Source organism: Scomber scombrus, chromosome 9, assembly GCF_963691925.1.
Source record: "Scomber scombrus chromosome 9, fScoSco1.1, whole genome shotgun sequence".
Classification (NCBI taxonomy): domain Eukaryota; kingdom Metazoa; phylum Chordata; class Actinopteri; order Scombriformes; family Scombridae; genus Scomber; species Scomber scombrus.
In genome coordinates, this window is record NC_084978.1 from 16,699,380 (window position 1) to 16,719,700 (window position 20,321).

The 20,321-nt window shown below is 42.4% G+C and overlaps 4 protein-coding genes across 4 annotated transcripts; 3 read left to right on the forward strand and 1 right to left on the reverse strand.

Annotated features, from left to right (window-relative positions):
- Positions 1-10: 10 nt before the first annotated feature.
- LOC133985489 (zinc finger protein 436-like) lies at positions 11-5,906 on the reverse strand. The gene is made up of 5 exons (XM_062425138.1): positions 5,756-5,906; positions 5,053-5,374; positions 3,502-3,785; positions 1,640-1,751; positions 11-1,494 (listed from the first exon to the last, which is right to left on the reverse strand). Exons 2-5 carry the CDS (start codon positions 5,354-5,356, stop codon positions 437-439), a joined length of 1,758 nt encoding a protein of 585 aa, XP_062281122.1. The 5' UTR covers positions 5,357-5,374; positions 5,756-5,906; the 3' UTR covers positions 11-436.
- Positions 5,907-6,521: 615 nt separating this feature from the next.
- mif (macrophage migration inhibitory factor) lies at positions 6,522-8,018 on the forward strand. The gene is made up of 3 exons (XM_062425480.1): positions 6,522-6,698; positions 7,425-7,597; positions 7,742-8,018. Exons 1-3 carry the CDS (start codon positions 6,591-6,593, stop codon positions 7,806-7,808), a joined length of 348 nt encoding a protein of 115 aa, XP_062281464.1. The 5' UTR covers positions 6,522-6,590; the 3' UTR covers positions 7,809-8,018.
- Positions 8,019-11,204: 3,186 nt separating this feature from the next.
- LOC133986069 (zinc finger protein 41-like) lies at positions 11,205-15,727 on the forward strand. Its single transcript, XM_062425846.1, has 4 exons — positions 11,205-11,315; positions 11,737-11,864; positions 12,665-12,731; positions 13,152-15,727. The coding sequence occupies exon 4, from the start codon at positions 13,235-13,237 to the stop codon at positions 14,231-14,233; it is 999 nt and encodes a 332-aa protein (XP_062281830.1). The 5' UTR covers positions 11,205-11,315; positions 11,737-11,864; positions 12,665-12,731; positions 13,152-13,234; the 3' UTR covers positions 14,234-15,727.
- Positions 15,728-16,572: 845 nt separating this feature from the next.
- LOC133986042 (early growth response protein 1-like) lies at positions 16,573-19,725 on the forward strand. Its single transcript, XM_062425815.1, has 4 exons — positions 16,573-17,523; positions 17,698-17,804; positions 17,917-18,034; positions 18,137-19,725. The coding sequence occupies exons 1-4, from the start codon at positions 17,100-17,102 to the stop codon at positions 19,117-19,119; spliced, it is 1,632 nt and encodes a 543-aa protein (XP_062281799.1). The 5' UTR covers positions 16,573-17,099; the 3' UTR covers positions 19,120-19,725.
- The last annotated feature ends 596 nt before the right edge of the window (positions 19,726-20,321 follow it).

Below are 20,321 nucleotides of genomic sequence, written 5' to 3' on the forward strand. Positions count from 1 at the left end.
TTGTTGGGGGTGGGTGGTGGTGGCGAGGGGGGTGGGGGGGACCAAGGCCATCAGTTTTAAACTGAGTAAATTATTGATAAAACACAAACATGTACATTTTATTGATCATCATAAATAAGTACAAGCTTTGTACAAATAAGAACACCTCCAGTTAAAATGGCTGATTTCATCTCTCCTCTTACAAAGAATTTCCCATCAACTTTGGACATTTGCCGTCTCTATTAACTCAAAAATGATCATCCACACATGTAGCTGCTTCTTGATCTAGAAGTCAGTCTAACTCATCATCCTGTCAGTGTTTGTAAGAAAGGTAACTCCAAATCACTGAGAATAACAGGAGCATCTACCAGTCACATTCATCACCTAAATTCTACCACACTCAATTAAAAAGTTGCTGATTCTTTCCAGTTCTATCAGAGATTTTGAAGTACAGGCTCTAAAAACACTGGTGGCTTTTCAGCTGCTCCACATCACTGAAACCCGTTCCACAGTTGGAGCACTGCAGCGTTGCCTTTTCACTGTTGTGTATGAGTTGGTGTCTTTTTAAGTACTCCACACGACTGAACCGTTTTCCGCACGCTTCGCACCCGTACGGGCGTTCACCGGTGTGGATCCGCTGGTGGCGTTCCAAGTTACCTAGACGACTGAAGCTGCGTCCACACTGCGGGCACCGGTGCGGCCTCTCGCCTGTGTGCACCAGATGATGGCGTTCCAGGGAGCGTGAGTGTGTAAAGCGCTTCCCGCAGATCTCGCAGCAGTGTGGCCGCTCGGCAGCACAGGCGCACTCGTGGTTCTTAAGTGCCCAGGAGTGGCTGAACGTGTTGCCACAGTGGGCACAAGGAAAAAGACCCTCCTCTTCTCCGCTGCCCTGTAAAATGGCGCCACCCAGTGGACAGGGGTGATCCTCCATCTCAGCCTCTGTGGTGAAGCCTCCTCCACACTGAGGGCAGAAGTGGAGCAGGTCTGCACCAGCCTCTTCTTCCCCTCCGCTCTCCCCGACACTCCCTGGAGCAGACAGGTGGGGCAAGTGATCTGACTCTCCCTGCTCCGACGCATCCTCTCCACTCATGACGGCAGCTGAGTCGCCCTCTCTCGACTTCTTCGACCAGCCCGACTTCAGCTCCGCTACCCCGAACATGGCAGCTCTCATACGGTCCTTCACGCGGGTTTGCCCTATCTGGTCTTCTCTCTGCAGGGTGGGTGGCTGAGGATCCAGCTCTTCATCTTGCTCCATTCCATCGAGACCAATGTACTTGGGGGCCAAGTTGATCTCGCTACCTGGCGCAACTTCTGAGCCGGGGCTGACAGGCTGGGAAGCCGTCATGGCACCCTGCTCACGGCCTCTTTCAGCCCTCAGTGCAGACTCCAAACCCCTAAGCTCGTCCATGGTCATGCCACCCTCTGATGGCTCTGTGGATCCCACTTCCCAGTCCTCCTCCTCTTCCTCCTCTCGCTCTCCTGGATGAAGGGTCGGAGGACGATCCGACAACTCTCCTGAGAAGACAGTGGGGGGAGGAAACGTGTGGAGGAGAGTGAGAGAGCTGACATAAGCAACCATTTTGACTTTATTTCAAACTATTGCTCTTTGAACATTTTACTAACTTTCCCTCCTTCAATCAGTGTGCCCTGGGCTTCTTACCTTCGCTTTGGGCTCTGGAGCCTGTGTGGAGGTTTTGGTTGGGCGGGTCCATCTTCAAAGCCTCCTTGATAAGCTTGAGAGAGGCAGGTTGATAGCCCTCTGTTTGAGAAAACTGCACAAAGAAACACAGAGGATTATAGACACAAGCAGGCCAAAGTGAATGAGAGCTTCTGGATAGATCAACATGAAGTAGTTTTTATGGTTCTAACTGTATGAATCGCAACAGCAATGGGTAGAAAATGTTCATTATCTCAAGAAGGACACTTGCTGGTTAGCTCAAAGTACAAAATTAGCTATTAGCTCTAACGATCTTGTCATAGCCGCTTCTTATGAAAGTACTGGAGGGTGACAGATAATTTTGCACAGAACCTGGTGAGGAAAAAACACTTTACTCCAAGGTGAAGACAGCTCACACTGTTCCTTTGTGTTCATGGCTGTTAAATGAATCGTTTGGCTCTACAGTCGATGCTTCTGTGATCAGTTTGACACGCAGTCAGATTTTCAGTATGCGACATGGTGACAGCTAATAAAAGGTGCAGACTGATGACTTTGAGTGGAAAATGCATCGTGTTATTACACTTTTCACAGAAGAAAATAATCAAACAGGTGCACAGAGTCTCTTTTTATGATCTTGTGTGGCTGATAAATAATACTTCAAAACCTGTGTTGTCACAGTGTCTTATGAGTTTTTGCACCAATGTAACACATCTGGCCTATTTACATTGTCTGGCATACTTTCAGGAGACAAGAAGGTTTTAATACATGCCTACTTTATTAATATACCATCCAGAGTGAGAGAGCTTCTCTGCCCCTAACTTGTGCAGGAATTTCATACTACATGTGCTCCTGTTACTTTCTTTATGCTAACAGCTTCTGTGCTTTTAAACTGTGCTACCTGTTGATAATTTGGGGACACTCACAGTTAATTTCTCACTATTTGTGGAGCTCCATTTGTGTATAGTGTCTGTATGCGTTATCATTGCTACTAGCTGCCGTTTTCTCACTGGAACTCCACGCTTTATGTTAGCCAGCCATAGATGAAAGACTGAGACAGATGTGTGTTAAAGGGGTTTGACAAGTATCAGAAACAGATTTACCCTAAAATTGTATTTTGACTGGTTTCCAGCAAGTTGCTTCATTTCTAAATAATGAAAATGTCCACATATAAGCTTTCATTACATTGTGGTGACATGTTTTCTACCCCTGTGCAGTGCATGTATCCTGGATTGTTTGTAAAGCAAGATATGCAATTTTAAAAGGTAAATTGTATTGTGTTTTTTTTTTGTTTTGATCTTTTCTGTTAATTTACATGCAACCCTCATCACAGACACCATTACTTTACCTCAATAAAAGTGCATAACTAAAAGCTACATCATTTTCGTTTGGGGATTCTGTGGTTATAATTCTTAACAGCTATTTTATTAGCCAGCAGAATCACTTTGAAATGACTTGACAGGGAGACATTCTACATGCTCTGAATATTCAAATACGTAAGAAAAGTGAAGTGTGGATCTGTGCTCCTGCCACTTGGCCATGTGATGGAATAGCAAGCAGCTTTTCAACTCTGCCAGTAGTATTTCCACCTAAAAGCTTGCTGCTCTTGAGATGTGGAGAGCCCCACTCAAAGGGCCCATCGGGAAGCTAAATATCAAATCAATAGTGTTCCCTTTATCCACTCCATCTCTGCAGTGATTTGATGACTGAAGAACACAAGCTAAACTCTGTCTCGATGTGTTATCTCGCTCTTTTTCTGTCTGCGTTCTTTCTCATTCTATATGAAGCTGCTGAGTGATGCAGAGATGCTGTGCCACTTTCTCCTCCTACTCCTCCTACTCCTCCTCCGAGAAGCCTGTCTCCCTCACCTCCTCTTTGATGTTGGCCGTCTCCTCCCCCTCACCGCTGAGGCTGCCCTCCCCTTCATCGTCCTCCACCATCCCTCCCTCATCCTCTTCGCCCCCAGGGAACTGGATGAGGTACATCTCCCTGGCCTCCTTCCCCCCTCTTCCTCCTGCTCCTGCTACCATCCCCACAGCTCCTCCACTTCCTCCTCCCCCAGCGCAACCGCCGCCACCTCCTCCTTCCTCCCACACACCTCCAGGCCAGCCTTTGCCATAGGCTGCTGCCGGGCCCTTCTTTGACTTGCCTCCTGGGGAGAAGACAGGAAGATGAAGGAAGGGTGGGAGGGAGGAGAGAGAGGAAGGAGAAAGTGAGGTGAGGAGGGGGGTACAGGAGAGAGGAGAGACAGGAAGGAGAGAGAATGAAACATGAGTGGGAGCGAGGTAAGTGGGAGGAGATGATTGGAGGGCCAGGAGAGAGAGATGAAGGAGAAAAGAGGGTGGAGAAGTGGGAGTTGACGAAGAAGAGGAGGGGGGTTTTAGAGGCAGAGGGGTGAAGGAGTAGAGGGGAGGTTGGGGGAAGGGAGAAAGGAAGAGGAGCATGGTGAGAAGGAGGAGGAGGAGGAGTGAGCATGATGAATGAGTGAGGAGAGAGGGGGCGTAGAATGACAGACGAGAGGGAGCGAAGGAGAGAAAAACACGTGACGGGGAGGAGAAGAGAGAGAGAGACAGGCAGGGAAGAGAGGGAGAAGTGGAGTTGGAAGGGGCCGCAGGGGAGAGAGGAGGAGGAGGAAAGGGAGCACATGTTGGAGGAGGCAGAAGAGTGGGGGGGTGACGAGGTGGAAAGAGGAGAGAGAGAGAGAAAGAGAGAGAGAGAGAGAGAGAGAGAGAGAGAGAGAGAGAGAGAGAGAGAGGAGAAGTGGAAGTGGAGAGGGAGTGTGTAATTATAGTGGCAGTGGAGAGGAGCGGGAGAGGAGTGGAGGAGGTGGGGAAAGGGGGAGGAGAGGAAGGGGAGTGTGTGTGTGTGTGTGTGTGCAACGTGATGAAGGAGAGAACAGAGCAGGAGAATTGTATTGGAGGAGGTGGGGGCAGGGAGAGAGGCAGGGAGGAGGAGAGGGCGTGAAGGAGAGAGGAGCGGGAAGGGGAGGAGGTGGAGTTGGAGAGAGATAGAGAGAAGTGGAGTGAGAGGAGCAAAGCAGGGAGGGAGGGAGGGAGAGAGGGAGGGAGACAGTGTGCAAAAGCACAGAGGAGTGGGAGGGACAGAATGCAGTGGAGAGAGAGAGAGAGGAGAGGAGAGGGGGAGGTGAAGGACAGAGGGAGCGAACATGAAGAGGAGGCGGAGGAGGAAGGGAGGAGGAGGGAGGGAGGGAGGGAGGGGAGAGGGAGAGATCAGCTCTTGCCAGATGGTTTCCAACAAAACAAGTGCGTCTTCACATAAGCCCTGACTACACAGCAAGAACCCAATTTCTCACATCAAGAAATGTATTTAAACAAGGTGCCACTTCATTCTAATGTGACACCAACTAAATGTGACATGAACCCCCTTGTTTGGGGGCAAAGGCCATCAGAAATACTTACGGGTCCCCATAACTTTTCGTTTCTTCCTCCCTCCGGCCCCTTCCTCCGCCGCTGCCAGGCCAGCGTTGCGGCGGTGGGAAGCCCAGCCCAGCCCGTACACTCGCTCGGTCCTCAGCTTGCCCTCAGTGAGCCTCAGTCGCAGTTTGAGAGCTTCGTTCTCCTTCCTGTTGAGGGACAGCTCCACCAGGTAGTCGTTCACCGTCTCCTGGAAGAGTTTGGTGATCTCACACACCGAGGCTCGGATCAGACTGTCCATGACAGCCGTCAGATGGGTCTCAAACGTGCTCACCGATTCCTCCATCATCCTGGCCACAGGTTCGACCTGATCACGGATCAATAACAGTATATCAGAACCATGAATACATTTAACCCACTGAGATCACAAAAGTTTCTCATTGTCTTATCGATTTGATAGCCAAATGTAGTCATTGTTATCAATGTTACAGGAATAAGGTTACTTTATTTATCACTACTAGCTATCTCTGTTGTCATTTAGTTAAATACTGTAGCGTAATCAGTTCGTTCAAGAAGTACAAAGGCGCTATTGTAGTTTGGTATTTACTAAAATCAAGATCTGCTAATGAACTTGTACTAGTGGTCGACATACAATAATACTGAAGTAGAAGAGGAGCAGTAGCCTCTCCGTAACGTTGGAAAGTGATCGTGTTAGCAGCCTGGCTAATTTAGCTTTCCATATACGCACCGTTTGTTGGATGAAACCAGGAGGAGTAGGCGTGAAGCGGCGACACACCGTGTGATTTCACGGATCAGAGATAATGTTGGTCGGTAGTCGTAAGATCAGAGACACGGCGACAAAGGAAAGTGCCATCCAACTTCTCCCCTCTCTCTCCCTCTCTGCCTCTGTTTCCTCCTCGCCTCCTTCAGCTCTGCTTACTGATGCTTGAGCAAACTGCGCATGCCCAGTACCGTAATTACCCTACACTGAAGAGCAGCCGCACCCAAGAAAGCAACGCTCCGGATTATTTCACACATCACTTTCTATTTTTGTGTGACTTCAACAGCTGAGGTGATTGCTGTTTTTATTTTTATTTTGTTGTAATCATTTTTTTTTTAAATTAAGCGTATACAAAACGTAATGAAACACTTAGAGAAGACAACGTATTACAGTAAATCAATGAGAAAAAAAACAGAAAAACAGTAAACAGTGAAGGCGCACCATGTATCAACATGGTATAGCCATAGACTGTATATGGATATAGCACATGTTCCTATAAAAAAACACAACAAAAAATAGATTGTGGGAATATTTACTAATTTCTTTAAAAACGCCATCAAATTACACCAAACTTCATAAAACTTTCACTTCCTAAATCACTATTTAAAAAAAAAAGAAAAAAGATATAATACCAGAAAAATATCTATCTCCCACCTGGTTGGCGTTTTAACCTCCAGGACGGAGGGGGGCGCTGTGGTTGCTTTACCCCTGAGAGAGGAAGATAAGTATTTGCATCATTACTCCGCCTGCAGACGGGTTTGTGTGAGGTGCAGGAAGAAAGAGAGCACTGCAAAAAGCAATCATGCCGATGTTTGTAGTGAACACCAACGTGGCCAAAAGCGACGTGCCGGCGGCTCTGCTGTCTGAGGCCACTGAGGAGCTGGCCAAAGCGATGGGCAAACCTGCACAGGTAGGTCAGGGGTACGCTGCTTATCCCTGCATGAACTGCGCTCACCTGGGTCTCACTGTGAAACTCTATCCACTTTGATTATCACCTCTATGAATCATCTTGATAAACTTCACATCTCTGTTGAGTGTAGACCAGCACCTGAAGCCTGATTTCGTATGTAACTGCAGCTAACTGTGAATACTTACCAATCGTGTGCAGTGCAAACACACCAGTGACTGCACTGAGTCAGCATGGGTAGATGATTGATCAGTGGAGTCAGTTCTCTAAACTCACAAGTTTAAAGCAAATCTATCATAAACTGAGATGCTTCTTCTTCTTTTTTTTAGACACAGATCAACATCCTTTAAACACCCACAGGCCTATAGCTGTGATAATATGAATGTGCCATCTGTATGTGTGAACTTTATGCCAATTCATAACACATAGGCCTTGCTTTAACTAGCTTGTGCATAAAAATCTTTCAAACTTTATTCATGTACACCTTTCATACAGGCTAGTGTAGTTCAAAGTGCTTTACAGTTGATTGACAAGCTGATGAATTGGCAGAATAAGTGACAACATAAAGAAAAGGAATAAAAGCTGCAGTGGGTTAGTTTGGATTCATGACTTCAGTATTTCAAAAACTTCAGTACAGCTTAACAGTGATATGTAACATGCACTGTTTTTTTAATGTACCTAATGTTGTTGCCTGACATGAGTTTTGTGCATCTGTCATGTGATCACCAGTACATTGCTGTGCATATCAACGCTGAACAAATGATGATGTTTGGAGGAAAGGGAGACCCCTGTGCACTCTGCTCCCTCCACAGTATTGGCAAGATCAGCGGTGCCCACAACAAGCAATACTCTAAACTACTGTGCGGACTGCTCAACAAACACCTGAGCATCTCTGCTGACAGGTAGCTAACACACACAATACTGCACATGATTTGATAAGCTAAAGACGGTTACAGAAATATACTGACTCGGACACCCTTGTATCTCAGATACCTCGCTCACTGTTAATGTCCAATCTCATTAACCTATTTTTGTGTCTATTTCAGGATTTATATTAACTACGTAGACATGGACGCCGCCAATGTGGGCTGGAACAACACCACATTTGGCTGAGATGGAGTTCAACAAACTGAAACAGGAGCTCATTCCAGTAGTTTCCAACATGAATGAACATAGTTTTAACATAGCAGAATGGAGAAGCAAAGACACCTGGTAATACGCCGTCAACATACTGTTCAACTGTCTTAAATGCACTTATCTAGACCCTTAAGCTTTGCACTGATCTTTTCCCGTTACAATAAAGCAAACCTTGTAGAACATAAATTAATCTCTGTTTTCCTTCATTGTCTATGCTCACAAAGACACACTTAGTTTTTGCCATTAGATTTAAACCTGGAAAATACCCAGTGAGGGGAAAAAAAATCTTTTTCACTGCAGACAAGCACAGGTCTGATTAATAATATAAATAGTCACTTTTCACAGCAGACATTTTGACTTGTAGAAAGTAAGACTGTAGCAGGTAAAGGTGTAAGCTTTGACAGTATCACCTCCTTGGAGCTTATAAACCTTTCGAACAGATGTTTAAAATAAGCTAAAGTGATAAAATGGACAAATATCAGACAAGAAAAAGGTGACTTTTGGCCCCACTTTTACAGTTTGAAATTGGATGCAACGAGAAAATGACAGCCCAGTGAATGTTACATTGAAGCACTCAGTTGAAGAAATTGTTCATACCAAGTTAAAGGCAGCTGTTAATTATCTACTGTACTGTCTGCTTGAGACTATGTCCCAAGTTAAAGTCTGTTGACCTTTGCCTGACCACAGTGAGCCAAGTGTGCTGATATTGTGAAACTAAGATTTGTCAGGTGCATTGTTGACATAGTGGGAACTGTTCATATAATATTCAGATTTATTTGCCTCATTGATTTTTTCTGACTGATGGGACGAAATCATTTTGTTCTTCAGTGCACATATGATATACATGTTATACTTCTCTCCGTCCTATATCGTACAGTTTGTGTACAGGCATGTACACATGAATATGTTTATGTACATTAATGCTTACTGTAGTGATGGAATAATAAGCAATATAACAACATATCTTGATAAAACTGTTTTAGTTCAATTCTCACTAGAAAATGACCATAATGTTATAGAACACACTTGTACTTTTATCATGGCTGAAGATGGAAAAAGCTATATTTCAGTGGCAGAGAGAGAAAAACACACATGAATTAGGGTATTGTGTTGTTGAAAAAAAAAGTGCCACATTGGACCTGAAGAGAAAACATGTGCATTGTAAATTATGTCTGTTAATGAAGTTCTGTTACTAAAATAAGACCAGGCATCAGGCCTGAATGATTTCACACCACGCTATGAAATCAATAACGAGCACTTTCCCCTCACTGCCACAAATTACACACTTGCACTAATATGACTTGTTAAAGTGGCTGCTAGAGGGAGCCTGGGTCTAATGCCCTTTTCAAATAGCAAATTAAAGCTTTTTTGGGGCTCCGATATATGCAGTATGTAACTGTAGGTATCTGTCATTTAGGAATATCTTTACCTATAATGATTTAGCTTAAAAATCCATGACAGAAGACACCAGTGCTCTTGTTACTGTGGCCCACAGTAGGCCTGCCAACCTCTGCCTTAACTGCGTAACATTTGCACCTATTTTTGTTTGCCGGTTTGTCTGCTTCTTTGTACATTGATACAAATGAAAAAAAGTGAACACACACTGCTTTTTAAAAAGAAATACTTCTTTCGCCCCTGATTAATGTGTTATTGTTTATGTATTATGTTTAGCTAACTTATTTTTATATTTAATTTAATTTATTTACCATTTCATATTTAAATGGATTGACATCTTGTTTTCCACACATTGGAATATTGAATTGTACAATAATGTCCATTACATGTCAAACAGCTGAGTGTATGTATGTTTATAATGTTCAATAAAGAGTGAAAGAAAAAGAAAGAAAAAAAAGAAAAGTCGCTTTCAGTCCAAAATGGTGGCGGTGTAGCTGTTGCGCGCTGACGTTGCTATGGGACGACCAATAAGCTTTCACTTCTCACACGTCAGGCAATCAGAGGCAGATGGGGGGCGGGAAAAAAAGCCCTTCTGCTTTCCGTCTCTGTCGGAAATCTGAGTAAAAATGGTTAAAACCTTAGTTAACGATGCCTCATGAGAAACACATGCCATTGACATATATCGTTGTCAGCTTGTGTGGCGGTTTACATTTTACACAGCAGCATGTTCATCGGTTAAAAATGGAGTTGTCGTCTCTGTCGTAGCAATTACTGGCGTTTCTTCTGCTAAGCGGTCAGTATTTTCTTGCCCGTCATAGTAACATGATCAGCCTTTAACTTCAGCTTTGCAGTTTTTAGTCATTATGAAGCTCCTGGTGTGTAAAGTTCACTTTTGTTCCGCTGTTCGTACATCTTTAGCTGATCCATTTAAGTCAAATATTCAGATTCATACATTAGCTAACGATTATGTGATTTTGAAATGAACTTGTTAACCCGAGGGCCAACATTACCATGGAAGATCATTCCTGATTTTTCTCTCGTTAAAGCTGTGAAACGCTCATTGCTGAATGTGTGTCTGCATCTCAAGTTAAAACACTGTGGTCCTCATTCACATGATTGGAACTGTTTCAACTCTACCGGGGTTTCACATACTCCCACCCCCCCCACATCACTTTATTTATAGAAAGCGTCACTTATAACATGTGTGACATTAGTACAGTAACAGAGAACAATAATGAAATAAAGGTAAGAGGACATTTCAGTTAGTTGATACAGTTATCATAAGACAACGATTTAAAAGAAGTAATGACAGAAAATAGGCAAAATATTTAATTCATTCATTCATTTCCTAATAAAATTTCGGAGCATACTTACTCATTTATTATTGATTTATTAGTTGGATAGACAAAATAATAACATTTTGAAAGGTTCAAATGATGGGCAAGACCTTAACAAGTCAGATTTATGTATGTGAAAGTTCCCATTAACAGTCTCCCAGTTGACTTGGATTTTGACTCCTATTTCAGCAAACATGCGACCTACCAAAAAGACCTTATTTAAAGAAACTTATAAAGTTGATTCTTATATTTCGTCGACGCCCTACATGATAAAGTGGCCATTGAGTGAAATACCCAGCAACCACTTAGGGTGATGGGTAGCTGTCACTAATCTGGTCTCTTATCTCTCTTTTTAGGGGTGAGTGGCTTTTTGAAAAGGACCAGAGCAGCATTACACAAGACTTCCCAAGGGAGGACATCTGTAAACAGTTGCCTTCAAAGATGGCAGACTATCGGATGAGAGCTTTCAGGGCCCAGCTTGCTATGGACTCAGTCCTGAGGACAGCAATGATAGAGATAGCGAAGATCTTTGAGAGCAGTCTACACAATCATCAAATGGAGATGGCACAGAAACGAGAAGAGATGGCTCAACTTAAACTGAAGTTACAAATAGCAGAGCTCAAGTTGAAAGAAAGTCAGAATGACGCTGACAGAAGAGCGGAGAAGGATCAAATTCAGATTGATGAAACGCAAAGAGAGCCTGAAGACACCCCCAGGCAAACGTCTCATTTTCCTGAGATTGATTTTGAAGGTATAGTGTTCAAATGATGAAAATAACTTGTGTTTTCTACTGTGAAAGACATTTTTCTCAATAAATATAGTCACTGTTTTTAGACTTCAGTGTCAAAGTGAAAACTAATATTTACACAGTACAAATACATACATTACACAAAATAACAGATTGCACTTGTACACCTACAGCATCACTGTAACTAACTTTATCATATGATTATATATTATTATTTGAAAAGCAGAGATGTCCCAAAGTGCTTCACAGAGGAAATCGAGCATAAACATACAGACATAAAACAATGAATGGAGAATAGAAATATTGCACAAAGGAAAGGCTTAACAAATAGGTCTTGAGCTTTTTATTTTTATTCTGTTGTGGCCAGGTGTTTTGTAGTGCATCAAAAGTTGAAGATCACTTGTGTTTTTGTGTTCTTGTGCAGTACCTGACGACTGGTGTGCTCCTCTGGGCAGCGAGAACTTGACAAAGCAGCATGATAACGTGTGTCCCAGCGTTAGACTGCGGCGGCTGTCTATTCCACTGTGGCACGTTCCAATCATCAAGAAGGAGGTATGTGACTGAGTGGGGGAGTTTGGATGTTGTGGCATTAGAGTAGTGCAGTATTACAGGAGGTTCAGAGGGAGGGGAGCAGTGGTATGCATAGAACGGGATAACTGCTGAGAAGGGCAGTTGCACATTTGATAACCCACCACTGAAAGCCACGTGCTTTGTTTTAATGAATGGATCAAATATAGCACATCCTTAATTAGTATAATGGAAACATTATATGGCACTGTGGATATGTCTATTATGTCAGATTTTGACAAAAACTCCAACCCCATGTCAATAATTTCTACAAAGCATTGAGCATATCCACTCAAAGATTTCTTGATATCCTGCTAACTTATGAAATCAAGTGAAACTATCACTCATGTCCATTTTTTGATAACAATTTTATCTAAAACTGCCTGGGGATCAGATAGGTGTTAATGTATTTGTCATAATTTCAGACCAACACAGGAAGTCAATTAGACCTTTAAAACATAAACTTTCCATGGGGTGAAAAAATCTCTTAAGAAGGTTGGGGGTATTTGGCTGATGTGTAGAGTCTCAGGTACAATGGTTTGCAAGAACTGGCTGAAGCACTGAATTTACAAAATATATTCTGTATACAGTATATTGTGTAGGGTGTTCAAAAAGTGTAGCGAGATCCACTTTGTCACATTAAGGCAAAATGATTGAAAGTGTCAGAACATTCAGAGAGTTCATCTCCATAATTGCTGCGTATGCTGACACAGCCTTGCATGAAACAGTTTTTTGTACTTTGTATTGCTGATCACTGCAGATAACCAGTAACATTTGTTTTTTAGGTCAACCATGTCAACCATGACAGAGACTCCCACCGGCCAACAGAGGCAGGCAGGAAATCCAAGAGAAGTTGGTTAAATTCTTAATTTCATTTGTTATTTTGTACTTTCAGAACGAGGAATGCATTTCCTTTTCTCACATCCACATTCACATTCCCATATATACACACACTTATTTTAGGATTTCAAGTAAGAATCCCGGCTTTGTCAACTTGTCCAAGGCTGGATTATAGGTTTCTAACACCCATTGTATTCGGGTCATAATTGATAAGCCAGAGATGCATATTTAAAAACCTATTAACTATTTGTATTATGATTATTGGCATGGCTTGCTACCAGGTGGGATACGTTTTTATATTTTAGTAAACTGACTGAACTTCAAATGAAATCCTAGTAATGTATTATTGAACTAAATGTGGCTTTTTTAATGTCACCTGTCTTTTTTCTCAAGGTTAGAGTTTAATTTTTTTGTGATATTTTTCTCCCACAGTTTCCTCATTGAATGAGAGCAAAAAACACACTCAGGACAAAAGCCCACCAGGAAGAACCCAACGTCCACCAGTAAGAAGTGACATGAAACAATTGCTCCAAGAGATCAAACAGGAATATACTGGCCCAGCAGTCAACACAGGTCAAAGAAGAAGAGGGCGAAGTTTAACAGGAAAACAGCCAGAAAATGTTACAAAGCGCAAAAGTGAGGGGAGAAAAAACGCAGCACCTGAGCCTGTGTCTAAACAAAAAGGGATGGTGGGAAACGGTGGAAAATGGTACTCATGCAAGTTTTGTCATAAGGAATTCGATACAGAGGTCAGCCGAAATGTACATGTACAATCACACAAAAGATGCCGGGGATGCCAAAAGTTGTTCCCTTTTCCGAGCGGTCTTGTGTATCATAAAAAATCTTGCCAAAAACTCAAGAAACTTTTGCCAAAAGGATCTGAGTCATGTGACAAAGAAAAACTGTCCATGCCGAGCAAAAAACAGTATATCCTTAAAAAGGAACACACGCCTTCATCTGACAACTGCAGTGAGTCCGCAAGAAAGCACAAAGACCAAATGAAATCCAAAGGAGACCTTGGATGGACCAGGCCTTTAGAGGAGCTTGAAGATAACGGAGAGGGTTTGATTTTTCCCAAAAAAGATGCAAGCAGCACAGCCAACTTTAACAATGTACAGAGAGAACACAGTTCAGACACAATTCCCAGATGGCAAACAATGGGCACATGGGGCCCTGATGGTTACAGCTGCTTAAGGTGTCGGAAACTCGTGAAAAAAAAAAGCCTGTTGATTGAACACTTTCACATCCACACAGGAGAGAAACCCATCAAATGTGAGAAGTGCCCTAAAAGATTTCGTACCCGTTCACAGCTATACAAGCATAGAAAAAGATGTCGTTTTCCTCTGAGAAATATCCTGTGTCAGCAGTGTGGGAAGAATTTCCCCACACAAAGAGAGTTAAATAGGCATTTGATTCATTTTCACAGTGACTGGCCTCATGTCTGCCAGGACTGTGGGAAAGGCTTCCTCATTGAGGGACGCCTGAAGAATCATATTGAGCGTTTCCACACATAAACTTGTGTGGTGCGGTTAACATCTAAAAACTTCTGATTGATGGGTTTTTCCTGTATTTACGACTGAATGCGTCTGAAATACGTCTTCCATTGTTTAAAATCGTCATTTAAATCTAAAGTAAGAGCCATGAGTGTCAGTGTCAGACCATCAGTGTGTCTGTCTATGTACAGAGGGATCCAGTCCACCACAGAATACTCTTGTTATGTCATGATCACCATTATTAAAGTTTTACCCGGACATTTCCTTGACAATATTAAGGATCTTTTCACAAATTGGATGAAAAACATGCTTACAGAGAGAAGGATAAAACCTTTTACAATAGATATGACACATATTGTGATAAACTAATATTTTTCTAAGAAAATTGTATGAAGAAAGCTTTGTTAGAAAAAAGTAACATGATGGGAATGTGTTACTATGTGAAATACCTGGCAAATCGAGGGTTTTCGTCATATTCAAGACTTAGTTTATTTTAATTTTCTTGCGTGCCTGTGTACTTAAACAAAATGCTGCTCCTTTCAGCCCACAGCAGTGCGACGACAACAGAAAGGATAGATTTATATCTTAAAAATTCCCTTAAAAATTATAGAAACATAAAGTTACCAGCACAGCACATTAAAGTTATGCAATAACTATGTAAATCTGAGATTGCCTTAAAACAAACCTGCTCTTTGAACACTATATTGGCCTAAAAAAAACCCCAAAGAATAGCTACCTCGGTAAAAAGTGTATAGCAAAATCTCTACCAGTTGAAAGTCTTTGCTGCCTTGTGCTATCACCAAACCCTATTTTTGTATTCAAGGAATGTAAATGTTCAGTTGCTGTTTGGTATCAGTTCTACAAGATTTAGCAAGTGAGTTGAGAAACTTGCTCAAATAATCTTTAGGTCAACTCTGGAGATATTGGCTGTATTTAATGGACAAAATGTATCCTGTAATCTACTGTTAGTTGAAGGATATGTGAACATTTTATTTTTGACTTATTGCATTCAAAGTTATATTATATCATTTGATGCCTGAGTTCTTAAACAAAGGTGAAAACCCTGTATAACAGTTTCTTAAACTGTTACAAAATTTGTAACAGTTTAATTTGTTAAACTGTTAATTTGTTACAGCAATGTTCAGTTGCAGTTTGGTATCAGTTCTACAACATTTAGCAAGTGAGTTGAGAAACTTGCTCAAATAATCTTTAGATCAACTCTGGAGATATTGGCTGTATTTGTTGGACAAAATGTATCCTGTAATCTACTGTTAGTTGAAGGATATGTGAAAATTTTATTTTTGACTTATTGCATTCAAAGTTATATCATTTGATGCCTGAGTTCTTAAACAAAGGTGAAAATACTGTATAACCGTTTCTTAAACTGTTACCAACTTTGTATGGGTCATGTTGTTTTTCATTGATCCACATGCACATGATGGAAAATTTACTATCGTTGTTAATTTTTCATTGGAAAAAGTGTCCTTGGTGTTGCCAGATTGTTGCCTCAATAAAATCCACATTTTACACTGTATTTCCTGTAGTTATTTAATCCCAGCAATGTGTAATATTGTAGTGTCACCTACTTACTTAAAATGTAAGAGATGGGCAGTGTTGTGGAGTAATTAGTTACATGTAATGGCGTTATGTTATTTAATTACAAAGTAAATATAATTAAATTACAGTTAGTTATGAAAATGTTGATGGTTACAAAGGGGGTTACATCTGAAGTCATACCATTAAGATTTTGCTCAGGAGGAGGGCTTCCCCCTCATTTAAAAAAAAAAATTAACATGTTAGTGAATACATATATTGCTGTTTTTAATGATTTGAAAACAATATTTCTTATATTTTGTTTATAAATCATGACGTAGAATTATTTGGAGAACACATGGGCTTACATGGTGTCACAGCACCAATTAAGCCCATGCCAGACTTTTGACTCTTTTGACAAAATATCTTTATTTTATATTCTAACATATACATGAACTAGTGAATACATTTTCAAATGAGATCAATCTTTGTTAGAAATGATCTCCCTTATAAATCATGTCAGTATCCATGAAAAACACCTGAACTTAGATTTTGGTGGACTTAATGGGTACACTTACCCCAATTATATAAGTAATCCAAAAGTAATCAAATGTAATAAGTTACATTACTTTAATTAAGTAATTGAAGTATTATTATTATTGTAGTATTTACATTACTGATTACATTTTAAACAGAGTAACTAGTACCCTATTACATTTCCAAAGTAACTTTTCCAAACCTGGAGACTGGTTGGGATTCCTCATTCTGCAGCACCCTCCGTCGTGTTCTCGCGAGATTTCCTATGATGGTCACATCGCGGATACCAACCTGCTAGCTGGCCGACGACTCTCCGCATCCCTGAGTGTGATTTCACATGCGTACGGAGTGTTTCCTTGGATTTGATGAAAGCCAATAATGACACATGCCCATCGACTGTGAGAGGCCGTTGCTGATTTGCGGTCTTTGGCTGTCTTTTAAAGCATTTACAGTCATCTTTAGTACGAGCTGCAGCGGGTCAGTGCAGGTTACGCTTCGTTGGCTCCCTTGTTTACACGTTAGCCAGAGGTAGCTAGCACTCACCGAAACACTGACATTATGGCTGTTTTTTGTTGCTAGCTATAAGTTAATTGTGTTTATATTGTTGTAATATGCAAACTGAGTCTCTGCATTGAACTGCATAGCTTGTCATCACTGTATGTAACAGTAGCCAAACCTTACAAGATAGAGCACATTAACACCTTAACCTCAGTGAGATCGTTTGAAAAAAACACCTCACAGGTTAATTATCAATAGTTATTCAGTCATACGGTGTGTCACAGTTAAATGGCGTAGCTGCTTAGCATGGCAAAATCTGATGGCAGTTCACGGATGCCAGAGCAGAGGAGTGTATAGTGGTAACAGCCACATCGTGCCTCAGCTGCCTCTGGTGGCCAATCATCGAAGAAAACTGCGGTGTCAATCAGTAGTTGACATTAAAACATCGTCCCTGGAACAAAGGGCAATGGAGTCTGTGAGGGGTGCTTTCCATGCTCAGCTGGCCACCGTCATGGACTCACTGCTGGCAGCCGCTGTGTGCGAGATCGCCAAGATCTTTGAGAGCAGCCTGTGTGAGCAGCAGGCGGAGCTGGCGCATAAAACACAGGAGATCTCCATCCTCCGAGGCAGGCTGGAGAAAGTGGAGAGGAGGCAAAGGGCGAAGGGTGGAGGGATCGAGGAAGGGGAGATGTCAACAGGAGACAGAGAGGACCGCTTGAGGCAGAAGACCCTGACAGGAGCAGGTAATGCAGCCGACTTGGTCTTTAACCTTGGTTACTGACTCTCTTTACATTGTTTATCGACATTAAATGTAAAGGATGATCTTGCATCCAAACCCATTTTTGTCCTCACTTATATTCACTGCAGAAGTAGCACTCAAGGCATTACTCAGACTGATCTATGCTTTTCTTGCACAGGAAAGGATGTGTCTCCTCATTTAGACCCAGCAGCAGGACTCAGTCACGGTCTAAGCGGGCTGAAAGAGGAGGGCACAGGCCAGGATGGAGCTTCAGTAAAACATGAGGTCAGACCCAGATCCACAAAATAAATGTTGGCTGTCCAATCAATGAAACATAAAACAGCTAGAATGTACTTACATTTGCACCATGCCCTGCCTGACCTGTTATTCTCCACAGCGTGCTGGATCACGACCTACCATGGAGTCTGTAGCAGTCCAAGCCCCAGAGGGAAGCCTTGTTGCTGAGCACCAGAGACAGATAGATCCTCTGTCTGCCACACAAGCCAAGGCCAAATGTAAGAAGTCAGCACATTCTTTGTTCAGCTGCTGTCTGTTTAGTTTTTTCAAAACTATAGTCTGATGACCTTGAAATTCCCCCCCCCTCAATTTGTCTCCAGTGTCTCATTGGGATCAAGGCAGTCGAAGTGCAGACCACCGAACCCTCCAGGATCAAGCTTCCACACCTTTTCTCTCCATCTCTCAGAGTGGACGCTGCTCCCCGAGGCCTGACCCAAGCCTAGCTCAGCCAGGAGAGTGGTTACCAGGGTTAGATGCTTCTAGAGGTGGGGTGCCTGGTTTGGAAAACTTGCAGGCAGATGGCACCAGCTGCTCTGGTCCAGCCAGCAGCAGCACCGGCACAGACACACCCTGCTTCCGACCTAGCTTTGGCTCTGACGAGACCAGCAATGAAGATGACGATAGCTCTTTCCCTTTCCTGGACCAGGAGCCTGAGAACCAGGGCTCCAATCAGAACTCAGTACAGGGTCAAAGGGAGGCTCAGCAGGATCAGCCACAGGCTCCTTCTGGTGAGTCACCATGGAGACCCAGAGAAGACAGGGGTGGAAGAGGCCCCATTAATCACACAAGGCGGATCGCAAACTTTGGCAGCAGAGACCCTCTCAGACCGCAGTCCAATTCACAGTCACTCACACTACGACATGCAAACACTCTCAGCCACCCGCCAGCTCCCAGCGGAGGGAACGGACGACCTTACACCTGTCCGTATTGCACCAAGTGTTTCACCTACCCCTCCCACCAGCGCAGACACCTTTTACGCCACACAGGAGTCAGACTGCATCCCTGTCAGTTCTGTGACAAGAGCTTCCTCACTCCCTCTGAGCTTACTGTTCACACTCGCACACACACAGGTGAGCGGCCTTTTGGCTGCACACAGTGCGGTAAACGTTTTGCCCGCAGCGGGAACTTGAGAGCCCACCAACGGGATGTTCACATGGGGAAGAGGCCCTTTGCTTGCACAGAGTGTGGGAAGAGGTTTGCCCACAGAGGGAACCTTAGGGTGCACAATCACAGAGTCCACCAAGGAGATCCCTACTACATGGATGATCAGCAGGAGCCAGACATCGGCCCTAATCCTATTTAAAGACATTTTGTTTAAATAATGGTCATGCACTTAATAAACCCAAGGAACTTGTTTCAGGGTTGGCTATTGTGTCCCACTGGACCCTATTACTGAATACTTTAAACAATTAGGAAGTATTTAATGTTTCCAGATTTGATGTAGGGAAAAAATAAAATGAATAAGCCTTAAATTTTATTTTATGCATCTGATAACAAAGTTCAGTTTAGTTCAGTCAATTAATTGTGTTTTCAGTTGTGAATCTGACAGATATTCAGGTAACATTTCACTGAATTGTAAATTAATACATATGATCACCCATAATTAAGAAACATTGGCTATTGTTGTAAAGAAAGTAACTTAAATCCAGGGTCTTTCAATGATATTCTTCCTTATCAGTGGAGTACCTTTTCATTACTTGAAGTAAAAGAACTACAAAATACTGTTTTTCATAAAGCCAATACAGAAAGCCTAGTTGGTATTAGATTTAGACATGTGGCATGCAGAGGTAGGATAGCACGTCTCTTCCTTCAAAATTGTGCTTATGTACCGCGCATCACCGCAAATGTTTATTTTGACTGTGTTGTAAAATGGAAACATGTAATTGAAATGAGATCATAACTGTGTCGCTAAAGAGGAACTGAGCTTTTATTTGACATCCCGTTTTTTGCCAAGTGAAATTAAAGAATATAGTCGTACAAACTATTTGTTCTCCTCAGCCTCAAACATGTGGTCTATCATTTTTTTACTACTCTGTGTCAGACACCAGGGGGCAGTGTTAACATACAGTAGAAAATAGTTTAGTGTTGTAGTGTTTAAGTGTTGCCCTCAGCATGTTTTCCTGTGTGTCCTATATTTTCTGATGTTTTTTGCCTGATGTATGCATTTGTGTCATCATGCCATAACTCTCATGGAGTCAGACTGTGAACATGTGCTTACAAGGCAAAAATCTGAATATGAGTATAGTGTATGTGTCCTCAAGATTTGGGTTACTGTGTCTACACAAAACATAATTCCTCTTCTGTAGTTTAGCTTGTATGTAAGTGATAGTGCATGTTTTACCAGTTCTATGATATTTGTACCTTTTCCTCAAGGCATGGCTAATATGTTGGTCAAGTCTAGGGATTTCTCAACTAATCGTAAGCCGTTTTCTGCAATTACTACCCCATTAGACGTGCAAACAAATAGTGTGAGCATGTGGGATGTGTGGAGGTTGAGAGGACATT

What these genes read in the sequence shown, in the direction of transcription:
- LOC133985489 (XM_062425138.1), bottom strand. Translation starts at nt 5,356, where the DNA reads ATGATGGAGGAATCGGTGAGCACGTTTGAGACCCATCTGACGGCTGTC. An exon ending in ACGAAAAGTTATGGGGACCC is followed by an intron (nt 3,786 to 5,052) that starts GTAAGTATTTCT and finishes TCTTCTCCCCAG; the next exon opens with GAGGCAAGTCAAAGAAGGGC. An exon ending in CTCCAGAGCCCAAAGCGAAG is followed by an intron (nt 1,495 to 1,639) that starts GTAAGAAGCCCA and finishes CTGTCTTCTCAG; the next exon opens with GAGAGTTGTCGGATCGTCCT.
- mif (XM_062425480.1), top strand. Translation starts at nt 6,591, where the DNA reads ATGCCGATGTTTGTAGTGAACACCAACGTGGCCAAAAGCGACGTGCCG. An exon ending in CGATGGGCAAACCTGCACAG is followed by an intron (nt 6,699 to 7,424) that starts GTAGGTCAGGGG and finishes TGTGATCACCAG; the next exon opens with TACATTGCTGTGCATATCAA. An exon ending in CTGAGCATCTCTGCTGACAG is followed by an intron (nt 7,598 to 7,741) that starts GTAGCTAACACA and finishes TGTCTATTTCAG; the next exon opens with GATTTATATTAACTACGTAG.
- LOC133986069 (XM_062425846.1), top strand. Translation starts at nt 13,235, where the DNA reads ATGAAACAATTGCTCCAAGAGATCAAACAGGAATATACTGGCCCAGCA.
- LOC133986042 (XM_062425815.1), top strand. Translation starts at nt 17,100, where the DNA reads ATGGCAGTTCACGGATGCCAGAGCAGAGGAGTGTATAGTGGTAACAGC. An exon ending in GAAGACCCTGACAGGAGCAG is followed by an intron (nt 17,524 to 17,697) that starts GTAATGCAGCCG and finishes TTTCTTGCACAG; the next exon opens with GAAAGGATGTGTCTCCTCAT. An exon ending in CACACAAGCCAAGGCCAAAT is followed by an intron (nt 18,035 to 18,136) that starts GTAAGAAGTCAG and finishes ATTTGTCTCCAG; the next exon opens with TGTCTCATTGGGATCAAGGC.